A 23,058-nucleotide genomic window follows, 5' to 3' on the forward strand; every position below is an offset into this window, starting at 1 on the left:
TGAAAACCATCGTTGGAAAAAAACGAGAATCAGCAATGGGAAATCAGCTACGTAGGTATTGAAGTATGTGGAGAAAAACTCATAGCCAGGATCAGTAACTTGCTAAGCCTCCTCACGTCCATGTGTGCCTCTGCCGCGATAGACGCGATGAGTCCGGCGGCCAACGAATCGGCGGTCAACATCATCAACAACCTGTGCGCTGAATCGGTTGGTTCGTGGGGCGAGTGTCCTCAATGTACGGAGGGACGGGCGTGCGCGACGCGCGGATGGAAGGCTGAGGCGGCGACCCCGGTTCTCTCTACCGCGGATCTCGACGGCGCGCGGAGGGGAATCTGAGCATAGATCCTGCAGGACGCGACGGGGAAATACGCATCCTCCGTCAGGGCGGTGGTTCCTCACCCGAATGGGAGAGCCGAGAGGTGGTGGTCGTGGGAAAGAGGGCAGCGGTGGAGGTTTAGAAGTCGTGTGCGCAATTCCCGTCGGATTTCTATCGTGCGTGGTAGCTGAATAGGTGGAAGTAAACGGGATGGGAAGAGGATGTACGAAGGAAATGCTATTATTCCTAATTGAATGAGAATCTCTCGAGTGATCTGTCATACCTATGGCTTGCCTTATTAGTCTATTTAGAGAAAGGAAGTGCTATTATGCCTAATTGAATGAGAATCCGTTTGAGTTTCGCGGAGACGTTAGATTAGATCGAAAGGCCCGGATGCTCCCAATCTCCTTCACCAAATGCGTTGTATGACGTACGACCAACTGCAATATAATAGTAAAGATAGATAACCAGCTACAACCAGGTGAATATCGAGCAAATTCAAATGCAGCGGGAAGAGGCAGATCTCTAGGTTCCAACTACTGGCATATCGTATGCCTGAATTTCAAGTGGATACGGTAGACATCGTAATCTGGGATTGCAACCATAAACAAAACATAATCTGGGGGTAACATAGGACTTATTAGTTTGCAAAAATTCCAATATATATATATTCAATACACCATAGAAAAAACACAGACTTGGGCTGACTGCAACAAGATGGGCAACAGAAATATAAGTTGAAACATAAACCAATCGCTAACTCTAATACTCAGCTCGAGCAATGGGAGTTCACAGTGCCAACCCAACTATACACTGTTGCTAGCTTAGGCCACTGACAAAATACTAGAAACTCGTAAAAACGGATCTTCCAACGGAAATGGTTCTTGTTCATTGACTCGGATCATGGACTCACTGCTGTAAGACAATCAATCCTCCTTTGACTGAGAGAGGAGCAGTACTGTAGATGTTGTTTGATGGGCATGTGGGTCTTGACATCATGAGCTGCGAATGTTAGGGACTGGAGCTAACAACTGCATCCCCCAGCCTGTGCCTGTGACTGGGATGAGTTCGCGTTGCCGGACTTCAGGTTAACATCAACCATATCTTCTTGCTTTGCTGATGAAAGGGTCTCCATTCCAGGAAGTGCAGCAGCAATCTTGCGGAACAGAGCCTGTTCAAAATTTTGTGGTGGTTAATATCAAGCAGAAAGGAATGGCACAGTGATCCGTTCACTAGATAAACCATTTTTCACACTTCCAATGGGAAAGGGGCTGCATTTGAGTTTGAGAAAAAATAACTATCTCCAACATGAAGCCAGCTTTTACTACTCCCTTCGATCCATAATAAGTGTCGGTGGTTTACAAAGTTGTACTAAATCGACGGCACTTAGTATGGATGGAGGAAGTAAATGAAATACAGAATAATAAATATCTATTTCTAAAGCACACCTTAATGTTAAAACCAGCTTTAGCACTTGTTTCAATAAACATCACACCCAGGTCTTTTGCCTTGGCTTCCCCTTCCTCAATGGAAACTTGCCTGTTGCATCACAAAACACAGAAATTCAGCAAGATATGTGAGCATACCATTTGACAGATCATATTAGGACCTTAATAACAAAGGAAATCCTTTATAATTTAACTAATGCAGCTAAGAAAAAAGTAGGGTGTCTGCCAAATCGTCTGCTCATGCGGCATCCGAATCAACCCCACATCAGCACGTTAAAGTGACACTTTTTAAAATTAACTGATCGACTCCTGTATAAGGTAGTTTGCTACCAGTATACGAAGTTCGTTTTGGATTCCTCTGGGATTTGAGGGGGCATATTGGACACTTACATAAGAACACTTGCTAAGATTCAAATATCACCTTGTCCAGTTTAACCTAACATGAAAAGGGGGTTACAGAGCACTTAATCTGTAGCCATGAACTTTGAGGTTCTGACCATATGCCCCGCGTTAATAAAATGAGACACCAAGATGTGACTGAAGAAACAAAAAGGCTGCTCGCTTAAAAACTGACATGTGGATCAGTCCATCTGTCAAACTCAAAGTGTGGCACTTTTCAGATGACGGTCACTGAACTCTGGGGTGAGATCCGGCAAACTAATTGCAAAGCAAAGCAATCAGGGTGGTGCTACTTATTTTTGGTTCACGTATTTGTTGTGCTGAATAAATCTAGTAATCAATGATAGCATTGATTAACGGGTTATACAAAACAATCGAACTGCAAATTTTGGTAAACATAGGGCTAACAACACAAGACATCTCGAGAAGCACATCTAGCATCACTTGTGACTAAATGGTGTTGAACTACTAAATAAAGCACACTCATTAAATGTATAGCAATGTGAATCAGACTCACCTCTTGTCAACAAGGTCAGTTTTGTTCCCAACAAGCACAATGATGACATCACTGCCTCTCTCTGTCCGGACTTCCTCTATCCACTTCGACGTGTTCAAGAAAGACTGCCTGCCTAAAAGCATGGAAGGAAAAATAAGGGAGAAAGAAACAAAACATTTAATCTGGTACTGCACACAAGTATGTTGCCAGTAATTTGCAATTTTTGCACATCAGACATCATTATCTGCTGAAGAAATTCAGAGAGAGAGAGAGCATACTTGCAACATCGAATACAATAACAGCAACTGAAGAATCTCTGATGTAGCTTGGAATTAAACTCCTGAATCTTTCCTGACCAGCTGTATCCCTGAAAACGGACAAATAAAATACATATGATGATGATCGGCACTGGGTACTTCTCCAATGGACAGAACGGGCAGTCGATAATGCGGTATAAGATGTGGCCTTACCAGAGTTGGAGTCTCACAGTTCTGTCTTCAAGATACATTGTCTTCGACAGGAAGTCAATACCAATCGTGGCCTGTTCAGGGAAGAACAAAACATAAGACAATAAACTTATAAACATTATTATAACCAAACATCTCATTCTCAAAGCGTGTCCAATGAAAACAAGAACCAGAGCATGATCATCATCAATCCCACAACAATACAGTGCAGTGCTAACAGCCATATCAGTGTCCACCACGAAAAAAAAAGTCTATTGGAGGTACACCAATATACATATGAAGAATTTGAATGGGTGTTCAGACTTCAGATTGTGCATCTATTCTACACTGGCTTGAAGGTCTGTAGGTCACAAACAATTCTGTAGAAGCAGGGATAACGTTATGTCCATGCTTAAGATGGCGAACGCCTAGAAATGTCAAAGGTTCCAAATCAAATAGGGATCACATGTGTCAGGTGAACGCTTAGAAACGGCCAAGGTTCCTATCAAACTGGGATCTCAGCTCAGATGCCAGCTTGCAAAGAGGTCATTGAAACAGCTATTAGCTACCATTCCCAACAGTACACAGGCCAGAATTCTCCAGCAAGGCATTAGCCAATGGACACACGAGCCCCCGGGGATATTTGTCACTGAACAAGGCTGTGATCCTCCAATGCCACCATTGCCGTCTACATGATTTCTGACGCCCTAAATTCCAAAATACACTGCAGTGATCACAGACGAAACGCCAATTCATCTTCCTCGACTAGGGATCATGAACATGCCGTCACCCCGTGATACACCCCAGGCAGAAAGATGTATATGTAACAAAAAAAATGCACAGGTCCCAATCTTCGTATCGACAGATCCAATCACATGTTCACAGGAGGAGATCGAACGAACCGGCCGGCCCGCGCGCTCGAGCCGGATCCGCCCCGATCAGATCGACAGATCCAACCACCCCGGGTCGAGGAGACGAGCAAACGGCAGAAATCAAAGAAGCACAAGGGGCGGGTGATCGATGGAGGATGGGGGGGGGGCATGCCTGGTAGGTGTTGTCGAACTTGTCGTACATGAACCGGGTGATGATGCTGGTCTTGCCGACGGACTGGTCGCCGAGGAAGACCAGCTTGTACTTGGCCAGGGCCGAGACGGGGGCCATGGTGTCCGGCGGCGAGATCAGATCGGGATCGGGATCGGGTCCGGCGGGGCGGGGTGGATGGAGAAGGGGGGAGGCGGGATCTCGCTCGCTCGCTCGGTGGCGCGGTATGGGTGGGAGTCTCCCCGAACCTCTCGCCCTGCCCCTCCTTGCTCTCTCTCTCTCTCTCTCTCTCTCTCGCTCCCCCACGTTGCGCCACCCCGAGATTAGTGCCTGCCGTTTATTAGCGAGCCTGGAACACCTCACCGTTTATTTTTTTGGAGTCCATTTTTCTAATTAAACACATGTACAAATCCATCTATGTTCACAACCGGTGCTTACCACCGGTAGGACCCAATTGTTTTCCCAGTGCCGAGAAAAATGGGCTAGAATCATTGACTCGGTCCACATGGCAAGTGGCACATAGTAAGTCACCAAGGTAGTAGTAGATCTTGTAAAGATAGCATTAGAGCTTGCAAGTTAACTAGTACAAATGCCCGTGCGTTGCCACGGGACGCAAATTTCATTTCTAATGGCACATATATAAGGGATACATATTTCCTTACAGAATACACATTTATTCTAGCAAAGAACTTCAATGGAATCAACTTTGTTCACTATAGTTTAACTCTAATCATCGACTCATTGTAGGCACACATGTTCACAAAAGATGCAAGAAACTTGAAATTCAGCGATAAAGCGAAAATACTGTTATATTTTTCGACCAAGTAGTCACATAAAAATCATTCCTTGCATAAATCTATCAATTAAAAAGCAACACTAACAAGACTCCTCTTACTTCTATCACTGCACGCGCCATGGAGGGCTCCGCTGCTGCTTCCAGAGTGGATGGTCGATCCCCTCGCCACTTTGCCTGCAGATGGAGGAGGCAATCTTCGGGCCATGGCCCGAGTGGGTGTCGTTCTGGCCCGGAAACTCCTGCTCGGTGCCATCCCAGCCCGCTTGCGCCGACCTGAGCATCCTCGAGTTCGGCGCGGAGGGATTGGGGTGCTGCCATCCCACGGGTTCGTCGGCAACAAGGAGTGATGCCAGTCCGCCCACGCTCCTGCAATAAGGAGCGCCGCTGCGACCACCGATGGGTACCCCTGCTCGGCATACTTCGTCGATGGTGAGGAATTCGAAATCCCCATTTGGATAGTTTCAGACATAAAATGTGTCCAAATATTGGGAAAATTGGGTCTATACCATTAAAAGATCCGCTCTTTTGGTTTATACCATCAAAAACTTCTTGTTAGGTTTGTACCACCCAAAGATTGCAACATTATTGGTTTCAGCCATTCCGTCTGCTTCCATTAGGGCATCTCCAACGGGGCGACGCATATCGGACGCCCAAAAGTGGTCGCGAGCGTCCGTTTGCGTCGCCCCGCGGCCGCACATCCGTTCTTTAGATTTGCAACATATTTAGAAAGCATAGAAAGTAGTACATTCAAACTATACAAAGTAGTTCTAGAAGCCTAGACTACTTGCTGCCTGACGGGCCGACCCCGTCGTTGCGTCCCTCCCTCGTCTGCTTCTCCGCCGCCTCCCGTGTGGCCGCTAGGGCTCGGTGCGCCGCCGCGTCCTCTAGCAGGCACTGCCGCAGCCTCGCGTTGGCGGCGTCGTCCTTGAGTGTCTCGAAGGACTCGACTAACGCTCTCTGCTCCACCGCCTTCTCCTCCGGGGAAGGCACATCAGGGTCATCGGAAGACCATGAGATCTCGGAGTCGGAGTCCTCTGCGGCTGTGACGGCCGCCACCCTGCGGCGTTCCATATCGGCGTCGAACGCCGCGTGGGCCGCCCGCTCCTCCTCTGCTTCCTTCTTCGCTTCAGCCAGGGCCTTGGCATTGACCGGGTCGAGGAGGTCGTCGGTGCTGTCGTCGTCGTCGAACTCCTCGTCGGAGCTCGAGGCCGGGGGAGGTGGAGTGGGAGGTGGAGGTGGAGGCGCGGTAGCCTGGCCGCGGCCGCCACTCTCATGGTGGCTCCGGTGGAGGCTGAGCGGCAGCAGTGCTACGGTGGAGGTTGTGCGGCCGCTAGGGTTTAGTAAGGAGGAGATGAGATGCTCGCTCCCCTGTTTATATAGGTCGGATGCATTACTTCGTGCGCAGAGGTAGGCGACGGTCGCGCTCCACGTGAGGCATCACCATTTATGCGGCCGCAGACTGCCGAAGCGACGCCTCGGCGCCGCATACTGGCGCCGCTAAGAAGACGCACGACGCTGGGTCACTGCTAGGCGGGCCCGACGAAACGTCCGCCAGACGCGAGCGGACACTTTGCGCGTTCGCACAACGTCCACCGCGACGCAGCCGAGGCGCATATTGCGTCGCCGCGGACGGCACGGTCACTTTGCGTCGCCCCGCTGGAGGTGGTACCAGACGCATTTTTCGACCCGACGGACGCTAACGGTCACTCGGCGTCCATTTGCGTCGCCCGTTGGAGATGCCCTTAGAAAGATTTTTATTTTGGCCGGTTAATTAATTTAACTACCCCCGTGGCCAAAACCAATGAACTGAATGATTCCTTAGCTCTGTTCTTCACCGTGAACTGAACTCACGAGCAGAGTTCACAGGAGAAACCCCGGCCACCCCATAGCCTTCCCGACGGTGACTACCACATCCCCGGAGCCCGGCGGAGGATCTCCTCGGTGGCATGCCTCCATCCCTACCGAATCGCGGTCACGGAGGCATGGAACTAAGCGGCCTGTCCAGCCGCCCGAAACCCTAGCTGGAGCGGGCTGCGAGCTCGCCGACGCGGGCGGCCGCCGCCACCGCACTTCGTTCGGCCGAGCGCTTTTTCCGTCTGCGGCACGACCCCAAAGCCCGCGACGCCCGGCCTCACCGTGCTCGTCCCCGACTGCCCCCTGCCTATTCTTGCTGCTCGCTGGGATGGACCCTCGCTCAACGTGGGTAATGTTCTGTTACCTGTATAAATACTTGTGTTTGCGTATGAGCACATGACCTACGATTTGTTGTGAGGAGTTCCTAATTTTTGTTCTTTGTTCCATGTGTTTCTATCTAGTGTAGGATTGAACCCAAAAAAAGCCGGTCGATTAGAGATTTTCATGATGAAAGGGTACCGTGGTCATCATTAACGGAGACTTCGCAGAGTTGGTAAGAATCAAAAGGATTGCAACCTTTGGGTGGTACAAACCTAAACAAGAAGTTTTTGATGTTATAAACCTAAAGATTGGATCTTTTAATGGTGCAGACCCAATTTCCCCCAAATATTATTGAACTTTGAATGATCCTTTACATCTTCAGGTGCTTCTCTTGTATTTTTTCGGGTCTAAAGTGTTGCGCTAGCATGATCATCAGAACATAGGTGTGATCTGAAAGAATAACAATCTTGTTTATATTTCATCATGGAAACTCTACATTCTGCAAATATAGCTCTGGATGCTATTTTTCTTCACTGGTCTTTTCTTATTTCCGAGGAATGATGAGAATATTTCCGTGGAAAATGTCTTCTTACAGCTACAACTTGAGGAGTTAGACATTAATATTAGCATGCTCTCCACACATTTGTTATTTTAAGCCCTAGGTGAAGGTCTGCATGAATATTGAGGAGCCTGATGAACATTGAGAAGAATTCAGTTGGTTGTTTCCCAACAGGAGTCACACTCCTGTATAAAGGTTGATGCACCTTCCAGGTGTATTCTCGAAAACAAATCTGTCAGATACCCATGACCCAGTGACTAATTGAAGGCTTATTGGATTAGGATTAGTGCACTTACCAAATATTATGAACCTAGTACATCAATAGTAGTAAAACACTTCTTTAGGAAATTTTGTAGCATCGCCCTTGACCCAGTATGGAATAGAACCATAATAGGCTAATAGCTCATGCAGCTTTGGAGTAGCTGGTGCCTTGACCGGTTTGGAGTCCTCCAAGCAGACCAAGCTTTGGAGTACTCCAAGCATATGCAAATTTGGAGTAGCTGGTATCTTGATCCAAAACTGACAAAAGATGGCATTTATATTTCCTTTACCAGAGCAACACACAAGTAGTGACTTCAAATAAATAATAATATGTAGTGATCTTCAAATAAATAATATGTAATATGTACACTAAGAATCGTTTATTACACTTGGAGAATTATTTTTGTCCAGACCAGCATGTAATACATCGGAACAAAAACTCAATAGTCGAGAAAAAAGTTTTTTTTAAATCATTTATCCTGCTCTCCATCTGGTCCTTGAATAAGTGTGAAGATCATCCTTTCATCATGCACAAAATAGTCTCGTGGAAGTACAACACATTGACTGCTGGCTAACACATACATGGAGGAGAGGCTAAATATCTGCACATGCAACAGAAATTACAAAGTTTTATTAGAAGTTCTTGAATAAATATGTTCCGCCTCTCACAAAAAGTTATACTGTGAGGAGAACCAAAATTTGATCAAGCTCTAAGTACTACTTGGAAAAGGAAGGTTTCTGTTGGTGTGAACAATCCAAATGGTGGTGGAGCCTCAGAAATCTGGAACCCCGCCCTTTTGAAATAATACACCTCACCGATATGAAGCTCAGTGTTGCAACGTTCTGCTAGCTGCCAATACGTTATCGCCTCCATCTTGTCTCCCTGTCAAATTGCAAAAGATAGACACTTATGAAATTATAGCCATTTTGCAAAAGATAACAATCTACATGTTGACCTCTTCTTTAGTACACCAATAATTATGCATGCAATACCAGTAAGTACCACACATTCCTGTTAAAATGGCACCTTTGCACTACTGGGTATGAAAGAATAGATGTATTTCTGTTAAACTTGTATGGGAACCTGGACATCACATAATTATGGGAACCTGGGCTAAAATCATTTTATTCTGAAGCTTGGGCGCTGCTATACTGCCTTACTCATGCTCCTTATTTGCATCCTATTTTCAGGAATGTCTACCTGGACTGCTTTATTTATATTATGAAATGCTCCTTACATCCTAACGAATTGAAAGAAACGCATGCAGGTAATGTATGCAGCAAGGAGCATTTACATAGCATTGCGAGAAGAAAGTTGTAGCTACTGGATACCAAGAATGCATTAGAGGACTCACATTTGTGTCAGCTAGGATGGCGTGGTAAATAAGATCTCCCATCCGAGTCACTTTAATTCGCGCGGTCACAATTTTCGCGATCGTCACCCAACCATGACCGTATGTGTGCATGTCTTCAACAAATCGGAAACTAACATGCCTGAGAAATGAGAAGAACACATGTATCAGTCAAACTAACAAATGAAATCTTTGATGCAGTACTATAGTGTAGAAAGAAGAAGTTACAAGTGAGGATTTCAGGCGAAGCGAGAGTACGGCCTTGGTGGCATTATTCTCTTTGAGCAGGCGCGTCCAAAGCTAAGTTGTACTGCCATGGTTAGTTCGTAATGTTGAAGATTAGTTGCATCATATTCTGCTAATTTCTAGACCGGGTCCTGCTTTTGTACATCAAGTATTCTGCCTGGGTGCAATTCACGTCCTCATTAACCTTGATTCCATTTATCTTCATATTACCTTATGGGACGAGCTTGATTATGGAATGATCTTAATTATGGGGCGAAATTGATTCTGGGCGAGTTTGACTGGAGCGTGATTACATTCCTTTTGGGAATTATGGGACGATGTTGATTATATTACCTTATGGGACGAGCTTGATTATGGAATGATCTTGATTATGGAGCGAAATTGATTCTGGGCGAGTTTGACTGGGGCGTGATTACATTCCTTCTAGAAATTATGGGCGTGATTACATTCCTTTTGGGAATTCTGGGCGATTTCTGGTACGAGTTTTATTCTGGGCGAGATTACATTCCTTCTGGGCGAGATTGATTCTCGGCGATATTACATACGTTCTGCGATTTCTGGTGCGGCCCATTCGGTGCGGCCCATTTGGGTGACGACCAAAACTGGTTGTAGTGAGAGGTTGGCAGAATAGGGAACATGTTCCTCCTTTTTATTAAGTAGTGTAGAAAAGAGAAGAAGATACTAGCATTTAGAGCTTGAAGATGGAACGCAATACACCCATGGTGTCACTTGCAAACATGCAACAATACGTTGTCTTTTTTTTGAACGAGAACAATACGTTGTCTAATGTGCATTTGATGAAAATACAAACTTAAATGCAACAGACAATAAATTTCTCATGAATGTCTTTGCAACAACAACAAAAAACCTCTAGGGCCTCTTTGATTTAAAAGAGTAGCGAAGAACAAAAACATATGATGTGATTTTTTTCCTACAATGACACCATTCATCTATTTCATTCTCAAAGAAATGAGGCTTAAGAGGAAATTTTCCTTTGGTGTAGGCTTCAATTCAAAGGAAAACAAAAAAAAAAGAAATTTTACAATCCGGTGAAACCTCTTTCGTATATTATTACTATGCACAAAGAACAAGGCAAAGACTATAAGTTGCATAATAATCTTACCTTTTTATTTGTTTTGACCATGATTTGGTTATGGATATTAAGTTTTCTGTATTTTTACTATTCCACCAATCAAACACCAATTTTTAAATAATTTATGTGTTTTTCCCAGTCCTATGTATTACCCATGTAATCCTATTATATTCTAACACTTTTACTATTCCTACATTCCAAAGATCCTATGAATCAAAGAGACTCTGGACTTCCTGGTAGGGGAGGAATGCCCTTTAGTTGTGGTTTGAACTCAATGGAGATGATCAACATGTAGATGTCATCCTCATCGAATTGCATGTAGAACAACGACGGGTTGGAGAATCGTAAAAGTGACCAACCTTTGGAGGACGAATTTGCCCTCTCCGTCTCCTTGTGCTTGCTAGGACCATGATCTTTGTGCCCAAAAAACTGATGAACTCTGGACCCAAGGGCCAAGATGAAATTACGGAGTACCAAAGTCCTCTTCAATCTTGGAGGCCAGTTGCGCCTACATCAAGCAAGCTATAGTTAAGAGCATGCAAGTCAAAATTTATTCTACATCTAGCAACAGTCGGATACTAAAATGGTCACCAACATTGAATGTAGCATCATGGGAGCACAAATCCCCGAACCCAATCAAGCATCATGAAAAGCACAAATCCCCACCTAAACATGCACGCACGATAGATTTGAGGGACCCTAACCCCAATATAATATTCAAAACCGCCAACTATCGTAGGAGAAGATGGTTCCACCAGTAGAGAAGATGAAGGGTGATGACAAAACAGTGTACCAAATGGGGTAAAGACGAAATTCGCTAAGGGCGACCAAGCGATGGCCTTGGGTACGTGAGAAACCCCGATAACATGATTTCCATAGTAGATACCATGTTGTTGAAGCTCGTGAAGCTGTAAGTACAAAACGACCCCCCTCGATAGAGAACCCATGAGTTCGGTCTTGGTGGTTCATGAACAAGGAGAAGGAGGCGAGCGGTTAATGAAAGTGTGAATGGTGAGGGAGAGCGTGGATGATAGAGAGAGAGGCAACAATACTATAAGGGGTGTGTGGTCTCCCATACTTATCAACTTGGCCACCCCAAGTGCTCCTTTACACTAGCAAGGCTGACCTTGTGGGAATAGCCAAATCGAGCAATTAGAAGCCTTGATGAGTAGTGTTTTAAGCAGCGCGCGGACTTGCCCCAACTCCTCGTACAACGGTACAAGCCACCAGACGTACTGAGTGTACCATTTGGCGGATTTGGTTAGCCCTCATGCCCATAGCCAAATTGCATGCAAAGTCTTTGAATTGTAGTTTGATAACTATGAAATAATCATAGTAGAGGAGGTTAAAGCCACACCGGAAAATCCATGCGAGACAAAAGCTATTTTACAGTTGTCTTTGCGAATGTCTATGAACGTTAGCCATTGGCCCGTTAGATCTAGATTACTACTGCGTTCGTTCCAAATTAATTAAATGATACAAAACCGTTATATAGATAGAGATGTATCTTGATGCATTTCAATGCAGGTAAAGTTAATTTGAAACGGATGGAGTACATGCTAGCCAACTTTTTTTAAAATGTATTTCTAGTCGAGGGTGTACAAGGACTATTCTCAACCTACGGTTGGGTGGTTAGAAGAGTCCCAACCCACCAGAGTTCAAACTCAAGTATGACACTTTGGTGTCTCATCAAAAGCGTAATATTCTTCAGCGGAAGATGACGTTTCCGTCGACAGTGAGACGCATGTGATAACTTCGTCAATCTCAGGACGGAAGCAGTCTCGGAGGTGCTCATAGGGGTAGAGTGTGCGTGCGTTCATAGAGGTGAGTATATGCGCATATATGTGAACGTCTACATCTGTATTGTGTTTCGAAAAAAAAATCAACAAATGAAATTTACTTATGTTGTCGACTCAAAATAATGGGAAGGCCGGCCTGGATGTGCTTTTAGACGCGCTCAGACCGGTCGCGGTCGTGCCCAACGGCGTGAAAAGTCGTTCCGCGTTACGGACCCGCGGGCGCAAGGCAGATCGGGGCTCGTCTCCGCTGTGTCGGCGCCGATTGGGCAAGCAGATCGCCGCGTCGTCGTCTCGCCCAAATCGGAGAATAATTCCAACGCCTCACGCACCGCGCACACCAAAAGCTACGGAGTACTACTACGCGTCCCCTTCCCACTGGTAGGCAGGAAGGAGGAATCAGCAGCAGCAGCCACTGGGGACCAGCCGGCGATGGCGTCCATCTCGCGGAGCCTCCGGCGATCCCTCGCCCCCGACACCTGCCACCGCCTCCTCCTGCAGGCGCGGGGCTTCGTCACGGCCGAGTGCCACCGCCCCGTCGTCCTCCACAAGCGCGGCCCCGACATCCTCCACGACCCATGGTTCAACCGGGTACGTACGCACGCGCCTCGGCCTCGTCTCCTGCTCCGCCGTCTGGAGGCTGTGTTATTATCATGGCCCCCCTCTTCCCGCGGCGGTGGCCTGACGCGTGCGGGCCGTGCTGCCTCTGCAGGGCACGGCGTTCTCGATGACGGAGAGGGACCGCCTCGGCCTCCGCGGCCTGCTCCCGCCCAGCGTCGTCTCCTCGCAGCAGCAGATCGACCGATTCAGTACGACCCCACCGATTCCTTGCTTACTCACCTGTGTCTCGGTTGCTGCTGCCCCAAATTCAAATTGGATTGCTCCCTAGTGCGCAGGGATGTACTATTTTGGTTGACGGTGACCAGATCGATCCATTTTTAGGGGTCTGGAGGGTGGGTGACTTTAGTTACTAACTATTCCTCCAGTTGATAGGCACTGGAGTGGGAACGACACTAGTGTTGTCTACACGTTGCTTAATGCTGAGGATCTGCAGGATAAATTGTTGGTTTGGTCACTGCTGTGTTGCAAGTGTGTGTGCTTTGTGTCAGTCCCCAAGCTTGAGCAAATTCCATAACCAGTTTGTATGGGCTTTACAAGCCAGGTCAAATAACTTTTCTAAAACTTACTTACTATGTAGTATAGACAACTGCCTGATGTGTCAGTTAAAGTTCAAACATCCATGCGACCCCAATGCTGGAGCTGCAAGTTTCACTGGAATTTTGTATCAGGGTTTAGCACTAGGTTAGCCGAGGCACACACATGCTATTTGTGAGAAGCACCCTAGCTAATGGAATGGAAATATACATGACAATGTGTTCTGCAACTGTTGATCTACCTCTTATTTCACTTTACTTTGATAATAGTGGGCGACCTGAAACGGCTGGAGCAAAACGCGAGAGATGGGCCATCTGATACGTACCAACTCGCGAAATGGCGTATTCTCAACAGGCTGCATGACAGAAACGAAACAATGTACTACAAGGTGTGCAACTCCACAGCCCACACATTCTGTTAGGCACATGCTTATTTCTGTTGATGGTATTTCTCTCAAGCACATCTAATATGCGCAGTATCGACCGCATACTCTCGATCTATGCTTATGCACCTGCTCTGTTAACTTTCTTGTTATTGCAGTCTCAGACGTAGGCACCCTTTCACACTGGTTACCTTATTTAACCCCTGTTTGATGCTTTGATAGGTCTTAATAGATAATATCGAGGAGTATGCACCTATTGTTTACACACCGACTGTTGGTGCTGTTTGCCAAAATTACAGTGGCTTATTTAGACGGCCTCGGGGAATGTATTTTAGTGCAGAAGATCGTGGGGAAATGATGTCCATGGTGTACAACTGGCCAGCTGATCAGGTATATGCATTGCTTCTTGTCCTTTTATTGAATTGATCTTGTGTAGTTGAGCTCTTTCGTCGTTTTAGAGGTATAGAGCAATTGCTAAGAACCTAAGACACGCTATCTTTGTACTCTCAAGATCCCTAGGTCTGGAAGAGAATATTGCTGACAAAAAGTTTCTTATATTTCAAATAAATATTTGTGGCTAATCTTTTGCAGGTTGATATGATAGTGGTGACTGATGGAAGCAGGATATTGGGCCTCGGTGATCTAGGGGTGCAAGGTATGGGGATTTCTATCGGAAAGCTGGATTTATATGTTGCTGCTGCTGGAATAAATCCCCAGAGGGTATGCTTTTATGTTCTTTTGAAAACTATTAGACTTACCTTATTCTCTATCTGCTATTTTTGACATCTCTAATTTCATGAAAATATGATTTTATATTTGACATCTATATGGATTTTATAAAAATGACGTTCTGCTACTTAATCTGATAATTTTCCATCATAATTCAGGGAGATAAAAAACCGCTTCTAGAATGTTACCAGTTTAGCTTACTTTTGTACCAAACCAAGATGAATGATGTTTACCGAGTTGTGAAATTGTTACTTCATATGGCGAAAGAGACAGCTTTAATATGAGACTGGGTGATCATGTTTGTGTGGAATCACCTTACAGTGCTGGTTTCTTAGATCTTATAAAGTTTCAAAGTGCTCTACTGCTATTTATTTACTACTCCATCTGTTTCTTTTTGTAGGCATATTTTGATTTGTTAAGACAAGGCTATGACCAGTATTTATTAATAGGTGGTTTATGTGATACAAAATCACAATCAGAAGCAAGTACTTTTGAATTATAATTAGAATCTAATGACACCAATTTATGTCACATAAATTGCTTAGTGATTGAATAATTGTTGGCCAAAACCTTCTCTCAAAATATAACCTACAAAAAGCAACGGATGTAGTGTTACTAAGTGTTAGTATAATTTATATTTCTGCTCACTTCCTAATTACACTATTATATTATTATAGGTTCTTCCAGTTATGATTGATGTGGGAACGAACAATGAGAAACTCCTCAAGGATCCTCTTTGTAAGATCTTTGACATTTCCTATTTTGGAGTTCCTCTATATAAAGTATACATTTGTCATTTAAGTGCATGGTCAAATTTATAGTTATGCACATTTGTCATCTAAATCCTACGATCGCCCTTATATTCTCTAGATGGAAAGAGAAATAGTTGTCATCATCAGTGTTACTGTTACCTACTCACCATTATGGTTGTCTTTTAGATTACTTGAGACATTGCAAGAAAGTTGAGTATGTGTCATGTTGTAATCTTCACTAGCTCTTGAGAACAGATTACCTTTTCTGTTTAGTTACTCTCAAGCAATATTCTATAATTTTCCTTTGAACCTGAAGCAGATAACGTCACCTTTTGAGTTTCTAAACTAGATACCCAACACGTAATGGAGTAGGTTTTTCTGCTATTATTTGTCTAAATATTTTTCTATACAGATCTTGGGCTACAGGAACACCGTCTTGAAGGAGAAGAATATGTTGAAATTATTGATGAATTCATGGAAGCTGTTTTTTCTCGTTGGCCCAATGTGATTGTACAGGTGCTCTTTCGTTTTTCAGAGTTTGCTCAACTTTTTTCCTGCATGTGACTTTACCTGGAACATTTGTGAAATTACTTTTCTTATGTCTTCTAGTTTGAAGATTTCCAAAGCAAGTGGGCATTCAGGTTGTTGCAGCGTTATAGGAACACATACCGCATGTTTAATGATGATGTGCAGGTAACTAGTTTGACTTATGCCGGTTTATATATTTTTCCACTATCTGTCTTGTGCTATGATATGCACATGCCTCCTTCTGATACACTGACAGTTTTCATTACTATAAGTTACCTAAAATATCCCCTCCCCTTTTATTCATATTGCTCACTACTCCCTCCATTACAAAATACAGGCCTATATGGCTATATTTGTTTGTTTGTTTTTTGGGGAAAAGGGGTTACTGTAGAATTAACGACCATTTCTTTATTTTGCCCTCATTTACCTGTCATCTCTCTTCACCATTTTTATTTATGGTTCAACAAACATATTAACTATCCTCTCTCCTATTGGCTATTGCCAACAACATTTCTACCATGGTAGTTTCCCTCTATTATTTAATGGCTTCCTTAATCGTCGTGCTGCACCAAAATACACCTTATAAAATTGAATGGAGGAAGTACTGTTTATGCTCATGTAAAGGCACCTGTCGTGCTTCACTGTAATACTAGTTACATCACACTTGTAATTTTCGCAACATATCATTATGCTCAGTTAGTTGCAGGCTTACAGTCAAAATCAAGTCTTTCAGTATTTACTTCATTAACGATTAGAATAGCACTTATGTTTGTTTTATAGGCCCATAGTTTTTCACATATTCTATCAGAATATAATGCATGTATGTGAATTTACTATTTTTTTTTAGTTCTTACTGAAAGTTTGCTGAAATTTTTGTTAGTTTATACAATTCTTAATCCTTTTGCTCACTAAAAATAAAATATGCCAGTTATTTGGAGATTCACGGAGTAAAATTATCACACTTGAAATGACCAATTGACCATTGCTTATGTCCAAAGGGAACTGCTGGCGTTGCAATAGCTGGTCTGCTGGGAGCTGTACGTGCACAAGGAAGGCCGATGATAGACTTCCCAAAGCAAAAGATTGTTGTTGCAGGTGCTGGCAGGTTCGGAATATGTACATTTTTTTAGAACTCGTTATAAAACTATAGTATAAATAATTCATGATTGATGACTAAATTGATCTTATATACAGACTATGATGTTACTAAAACCCGATTTTGTTAATACAGGTCAACAAATTATCATTACTTTTGGTCAGGTGCATTTCAGAAGTATGACGCCAACTAACATTTCACTTTTTGCAGTGCTGGGATTGGTGTTGTGAATGCTGCAAGCAGGACAATGGCAAGGATGCTGGGAAACAATGATGTTGCTTTTGAGAGTGCTAGGAGTCAATTCTGGATAGTCGATGCTCATGTGAGTTGGATTCCTAAGACTTCTTTCTTATATTTTGTGACAACAGTTTTAGGAAGATCACACTACTCTGTTGTTCTATCAATATTAACTGCATGTTATATCAAAATTAGCTGCACTATCCCATTTCCTGCGGGAGTATTGATCATGCTTTTCAAATCGCGAGCTGAATAATTTGGCAGCGTCGGCCCACCTTAAGCATGCCTATTTGGGTCTATCTTCCCTCGAGCGCACAATGGCCCGCCAGCGGGCTAAGATTGCTTGGCTGAGGGAGGGGGACACCAACACATCCTTCTTTCACCAGCATGCGGCATACACGCGCCAGATGAACGTGATTCATAGCCAGGTGGATGGCGCAGTTGTCTTTGACCATGCGGCCATGGCTGAAGCGACCTTTACACACTTTGAGGGTCTGCTTGGCACATCGGTGGACCGTCTGCACTCGCTGGACTTGGATTTTCTGGGCACCCACTCAGAGGACCTCGCTTGAGGCTGCGTTCACTGAGGATGAGATCTGGGAGGTGATTAGGTGGTTACCGCCTGGACCCGACGGCTTCACGGCCGAGTTCCTGCAAAAATGCTAGGGAGTGGTCAAGGGTGATTTCATGGAAGCCTTCGACAAGCTGTTCACGATGTGTGGGCGCAGGTTTCAAGACCTGAATCAGGCACTGATGATCCTGCTGCCTAAGCGCCCGGATGCGATGGCGCTGGGTGACTATAGGCCGATTAGTCTTATCCACATCTTCGCCAAGTTGGTGGCTAAGACATTGGCTTCTCGGCTGGCCCCTAGGATGGAGTCGCTGGTGCATTGTAACCAATGCGCGTTCATTCGCAGACGGTGCATCCATGACAACTTTATGTTGGTCCAGCAGACAGCTAGATTCTTGCACCGATGAAAGGAGCCACGGGTGATGGTCAAGTTGGACATAGCTCGCACGTTCGACTCCGTCTCGTGGGGATTCCTCATGGAGGTCCTCCGTAAGATCGGGTTTGGCCCAAGGTTCCGCGAGCTTGTGTCCATCCTGCTATCCACGGCAAGTACCAGGGTGTTGCTCAATGGCGAGCCAGGCCCCCCATCTGGCATAGGAGGGGCCTGAGACAGGGTGACCCCTTGTTGTCATCGTTGTTCGTCTTGATGATGAACTCGCTTAACAGGTTCTGGCCAAGGCCATTGAGTTGGGTATCCTGAGACGTTTGGCTAGGCAAGATCTTGTGACGTCGGTATCGTTATATGCGGATGATGTGGTGATCTTCTGCCACCCAGATGAGACGGAATTGCGCGCCGTCCGTGGCATTCTGGAGCTCTTTGGAGCTCTTTGGGCAGGCATCAGGATTACGCACCAACTTCGGCAAGTGCTTGTTCCCCATCGCCTGCTCGGATGAGGAGGCCGCTGGGCTCATGGAGTGCCAGCTGGCGCAATTCCTGGTGAAGTACCTTGGCGTTCCACTTTCCATTAGGAGGCTTTCGGGTGCGTCTTTCCAGCCCCTGGTGGACCGGCTAGCCGACAAACTCCCTACCTGGCGGGCATCCATGATGCCTAGGGCGGGGCGTTTGGCGCTGATCCGCGCGGTTCTCGCAGGTATCCCTTTGCACCAGCTGATGGTACTGGGCCTTCACAAGAAGACGCTGAAGCAGGTTAACAAGATCCTGCACGGGTTTCTCTGGGCTGGCAGGGCAGACGCCAATGGTGGCCAGTGTCATGTCAACTGGTCCAGAGTGTGCCGGCCGCTGAGGCTTGGTTGGGGGGAGGCTGGGATCCCGACTTGGTGCGCACCACGATCAGTTTGAGGGTGCGCTGTATTTGGAGGATGCGTACAGACCCCATGCGACCTTGGCGCGGGCTCGATATGCAGTTCTCGAAGGTGGAGCTTCATGTCTTTGCGGCCTATGCCTCGATGGAGGTCGGCAATGGGGAATCCGCCCTCTTCTGGGAGGATAAATGGCTGGATGGCAAGTTCATCAAGGAGATGAGGCCTGAGTTTTACGCGCTGGTACCTAAACGCCGCAGGAAGGCGCGTACAGTCCGAGAAGCGCTGGTTGATCGTGCTTGGGTCCCCGACATTGCTGGCGCGCCAAGTGCCCTTGCACTTTGGCAGTACGTGTAGCTATGGTGTAGACTCAGGGACATGCAGCTATCGACGGACCAAGATAGGATGCTTTGGCACTGGACGACGGATAGCCAGTACACTTCTCGTTCCTGTTATGACACCCTCTTCCAGGGGGCCATCATCTCAGGATCTTGGAGACTGAATTGGAAATCCTGGGGGCCGCCGAGAGTGAAGTTTCTTTATCTGGCTGGCCTGCCTGGATAGGTGTTGGACGGGCGAGAGGCTGGCGCGGCGTGGTCTGCCGCATGCGCCTAGATGCCCGCTCTATGACCAGTCAGTGGAGACCATGACGCACCTACTCACTGGGTGCTGTCTGGTATAAGGTCCTCTCGTGGATCCGATCCACCTCAGGTCCTCCCATGGTTGAGGGTGTCTTCGCGGAGTGGTGGTCGCTGGTGGTGCGGACCGCCCCTCGTCAGCTGCGCAAAGGTACTTCATCGATAATCATGCTGACGGCGTGGTGGATTTGGAAACACTGGAATGTTGCGGTCTTCGACAACGCGCATCCTTCGGTGGCGTCCCTGTTCAACGACATTAGGGCCGAGGCACGGCAATGGGCGGACGCAGGAGCCTGGGGTGTCCGCTAGCTCCTCCCCTGGAATAGCTTTCTTTTTCTTGGGTCGAGTTGTAAGGTGGGGTGGTTGTCCTCTCGGGGACTTGTACATATAACCTTCTTTCGATCAATGCATCGAAACGCAATGCTTTTGCGTTTTCGCGAAAAAAATAATAATTTGGCAATGTGTTGACCCTGTCTAGAATTTTCCTATCTTCTCTATTGATTTTTCTTGCATGGACTCTTATGAAATCTTACTACATAATCTGTACTCTGTTTTGTCCAGGGTTTAGTAACAGAGGAACGTGCAGACATTGACCCAGATGCACGTCCTTTTGCTAGGAGAAAGAGTGAACTGACTCACCAAGGCCTAAGCGAGGGGGCAAGCTTGCTTGAAGTGGTATTTATCTAACTTTTCTGTTTAGATGAATAGATGGTTCTTTTCACAGCATATGTACTGTTATAGGCATGCCATCTTACTGATTACCAGGGTCCATGTGTCTCAAGGGCCATGCCTTCCCAAAGTTAGTTTGAGTTAGACAATTTATTATCATGACACCTTTTCTAGATATTCCATTTGCCTTGTAGTTTTGAGTCCAAGTTCTGACACTGCTGATGCTGAACTGTTTTATATTGTACCATCTGTATCGAGCAGGTTAAAAAGGTGAAGCCTGATGTCATACTTGGACTATCTGCTGTTGGTGGTTTGTTCTCAAAGGAGGTATGATATCTTACAATAACTGCATGCCAACCTCAGTATTGACTCCAAGCTAGTTACATCAAATCTGAAGCCATAATGCTAATTCATGACTTGTGTTCTACTGTTGCCTCCACCAGTAGTTTGAGTGACTGGTTATGTGACAAGACATTTAATATGTTGCAGACGAGAGAGCCATTAGCTTCCCAGTTATGTGGGGATTGTTACGGGTTAAATACTCACATGCTTGCGGTCTCAGCTGTTTGTCTTCTGTAATAAGCTTGCAAAAAATTAATATTCCTTCGTTATTATTGCCTTGGTGGTAATTTTATCTTCCCTCCAAATCCTATGCTTATCTCAAATTATGGATCTGCATTACAACCAGTTTGATACCCATTGATTAGATTAAACTTAAACATTAACTGCATTGCGTTGAGCATTTTGAGTTTTTGATAATGATCAACAATTGAAGTGATGCCGATTGTGGTGGTTTATTCTGCCTTCAGGTTCTGGAAGCACTAAAAGATTCATCCTCTTCCAGACCAGCAATTTTCGCAATGTCCAATCCAACTAAGAATGGTTTGTGATATTGAATTTACCATAAAGTTAATTTTATGATGAGTGTCATCTAATTTTGTTCTTGTTCCATTTTATAGCTGAATGTACACCTGAAGAAGCCTTTTCAATTCTTGGTGAAAAGGTTGTGTTTTCTAGTGGAAGTCCATTTGACAATGTGGATCTTGGTATGTCTGTTCATACATATACATTTGTGTGTTCTTTTGTGCAATTCTTTTGAAGGCAGCTGAGCCTTGCTATCTCGTAACTACGATAGTTTGATTAATTGTGAAATACTCCTTCCGTTCCAAATTAATTGACGCGGATTTGTCTAGGTTCGCATGTATCTACACACTAAAACACGTCTAGATACATGCATATCTAGGCAAATCTGCGTCAATTAATTTGGAACAGAGTAAGTACTGAATCTGTAAGGTATTACCCTGGGTGCAGCTTTAATTTTAATGGTTATCTTGCAGGTGATGGGAAGATCGGCCACTCTAATCAAGGAAATAACATGTATCTCTTTCCCGGGTTAGTCCTGTTACTATTTTAAACTATATCCAACTGGACTTGGTTCTTGTGCAAATTGTGATTTCATTTGATTTGCTTCACTCTGCAGAATAGGACTTGGAACCCTGTTGTCTGGTGCACAGATTGTCTCTGATGGGATGCTTCAGGCCGCAGCAGAGCGGTGACTAACTTGGCTTGTCATCTTTTAACATACTTGTATCATTTTTTTAATCTTCTATATTTTCTTAACCATGGAAATTGTTTAGCTTGGCTTCATACATGAAAGAGGAAGAAGTTCTCCAAGGGATAATTTACCCTCCAACCTCCAGGTTCTGTACTCCTAGAATCAATGTATCACTTTCCGCGTTATCTTTTTGTGTGAGTTTTCCATGCTATTCCTATTGATATATCATTACACACGCAGAATACGTGAAATCACTCAGGAGGTGGCAGCAGCAGTTGTGAGGGAAGCTGTTGCAGAGAACATAGCTGAGGGATATCGTGACATGGATGCACGTGAACTTGCAAGACTCAGTGAGGTAGTTAATCACCTTACTACCCAGTCCAGGTTTTATTATTATGATTTTCTTCTTCTTTACTTAATTATTCTTGAGCAATGTATGTTACAGGAAGAAACTGTCGATTATGTCAAGAAGAACATGTGGAATCCAGTGTATCCAACAGTAGTGTACAAGAGGGACTAGAGCTCTACTTTCGATGTAACATATCTGTTCATTGATCATGCACAATTTACTTTAGACTACCTTCTCGATCTTTGGGAATGTAGCCACCTCTGCTACGAGCGTGGAATCTCGATTATTTTAATGCAGCTGCAACACGATAGAACACATCATTGATATCAGTTTTAATTGGATCTACTGCTATCAGAGGTACACTTTGTAGTGTAAGGTTGGCTCCCTGTCTGTCACCTTTGAAGTTGGTGTATAATTTTTATCTCAACTATTGGGTTTTCAATAAATGAGATTTGCATCCTAGTTGTCTCCAAATGTCATACCTTTCATGTTGTGTGTGTTTTGACTTTTGAATAGAGATCAACTAACTGAAGCAAATGTCCAAATGTTCATATTCTAGCTCCCACTTGCCTATTATCATGCGGTGGTTGCCCCTTCCTGATAACTTTGTATTTGACGAAATTTTTTATAGGTGAAATTTTTCATAGCTGAAATTTTATTTGACAATTCTGCACTGTTCTATTTTCTTTTATCTGAGAATATAGTTTATGTTT

At 44.9% G+C, this 23,058-nt stretch overlaps 2 protein-coding genes across 2 annotated transcripts; one reads left to right on the forward strand and one right to left on the reverse strand.

The window, feature by feature from the left end:
• Positions 1 to 920: 920 nt before the first annotated feature.
• LOC124674461 (ras-related protein RABH1b) lies at positions 921 to 4,419 on the reverse strand. The gene is made up of 6 exons (XM_047210504.1): positions 4,150 to 4,419; positions 3,130 to 3,200; positions 2,938 to 3,026; positions 2,681 to 2,792; positions 1,765 to 1,855; positions 921 to 1,487 (listed from the first exon to the last, which is right to left on the reverse strand). Exons 1-6 carry the CDS (start codon positions 4,264 to 4,266, stop codon positions 1,341 to 1,343), a joined length of 627 nt encoding a protein of 208 aa, XP_047066460.1. The 5' UTR covers positions 4,267 to 4,419; the 3' UTR covers positions 921 to 1,340.
• An 8,276-nt stretch (positions 4,420 to 12,695) lies between these two features.
• On the forward strand, positions 12,696 to 22,807 carry LOC124678239 (NAD-dependent malic enzyme 62 kDa isoform, mitochondrial). Its single transcript, XM_047214159.1, has 19 exons — positions 12,696 to 13,015; positions 13,137 to 13,233; positions 13,849 to 13,967; positions 14,184 to 14,351; positions 14,553 to 14,681; positions 15,368 to 15,428; positions 15,855 to 15,958; positions 16,052 to 16,135; positions 16,969 to 17,075; positions 17,277 to 17,388; positions 20,334 to 20,447; positions 20,703 to 20,768; positions 21,251 to 21,323; positions 21,401 to 21,487; positions 21,779 to 21,833; positions 21,922 to 21,993; positions 22,079 to 22,141; positions 22,237 to 22,351; positions 22,442 to 22,807. Exons 1-19 carry the CDS (start codon positions 12,857 to 12,859, stop codon positions 22,514 to 22,516), a joined length of 1,860 nt encoding a protein of 619 aa, XP_047070115.1. The 5' UTR covers positions 12,696 to 12,856; the 3' UTR covers positions 22,517 to 22,807.
• Positions 22,808 to 23,058: the final 251 nt, after the last annotated feature.

This window comes from Lolium rigidum, chromosome 7, assembly GCF_022539505.1.
Source record: "Lolium rigidum isolate FL_2022 chromosome 7, APGP_CSIRO_Lrig_0.1, whole genome shotgun sequence".
Classification (NCBI taxonomy): Eukaryota; Viridiplantae; Streptophyta; class Magnoliopsida; order Poales; family Poaceae; genus Lolium; species Lolium rigidum.

Bases quoted from the DNA above. Each gene is read 5' to 3' on its own strand.
- LOC124674461 (XM_047210504.1), bottom strand. From the start codon at position 4,266: ATGGCCCCCGTCTCGGCCCTGGCCAAGTACAAGCTGGTCTTCCTCGGC. The intron at 3,201-4,149 runs GCATGCCCCCCC...TTCCCTGAACAG, and splicing joins AGTTCGACAACACCTACCAG to GCCACGATTGGTATTGACTT. The intron at 1,488-1,764 runs GTGTGCTTTAGA...AATTTTGAACAG, and splicing joins AAGCTGGTTTTAACATTAAG to GCTCTGTTCCGCAAGATTGC.
- LOC124678239 (XM_047214159.1), top strand. From the start codon at position 12,857: ATGGCGTCCATCTCGCGGAGCCTCCGGCGATCCCTCGCCCCCGACACC. The intron at 14,352-14,552 runs GTATATGCATTG...AATCTTTTGCAG, and splicing joins ACAACTGGCCAGCTGATCAG to GTTGATATGATAGTGGTGAC. The intron at 16,136-16,968 runs GTAACTAGTTTG...TTATGTCCAAAG, and splicing joins TGTTTAATGATGATGTGCAG to GGAACTGCTGGCGTTGCAAT.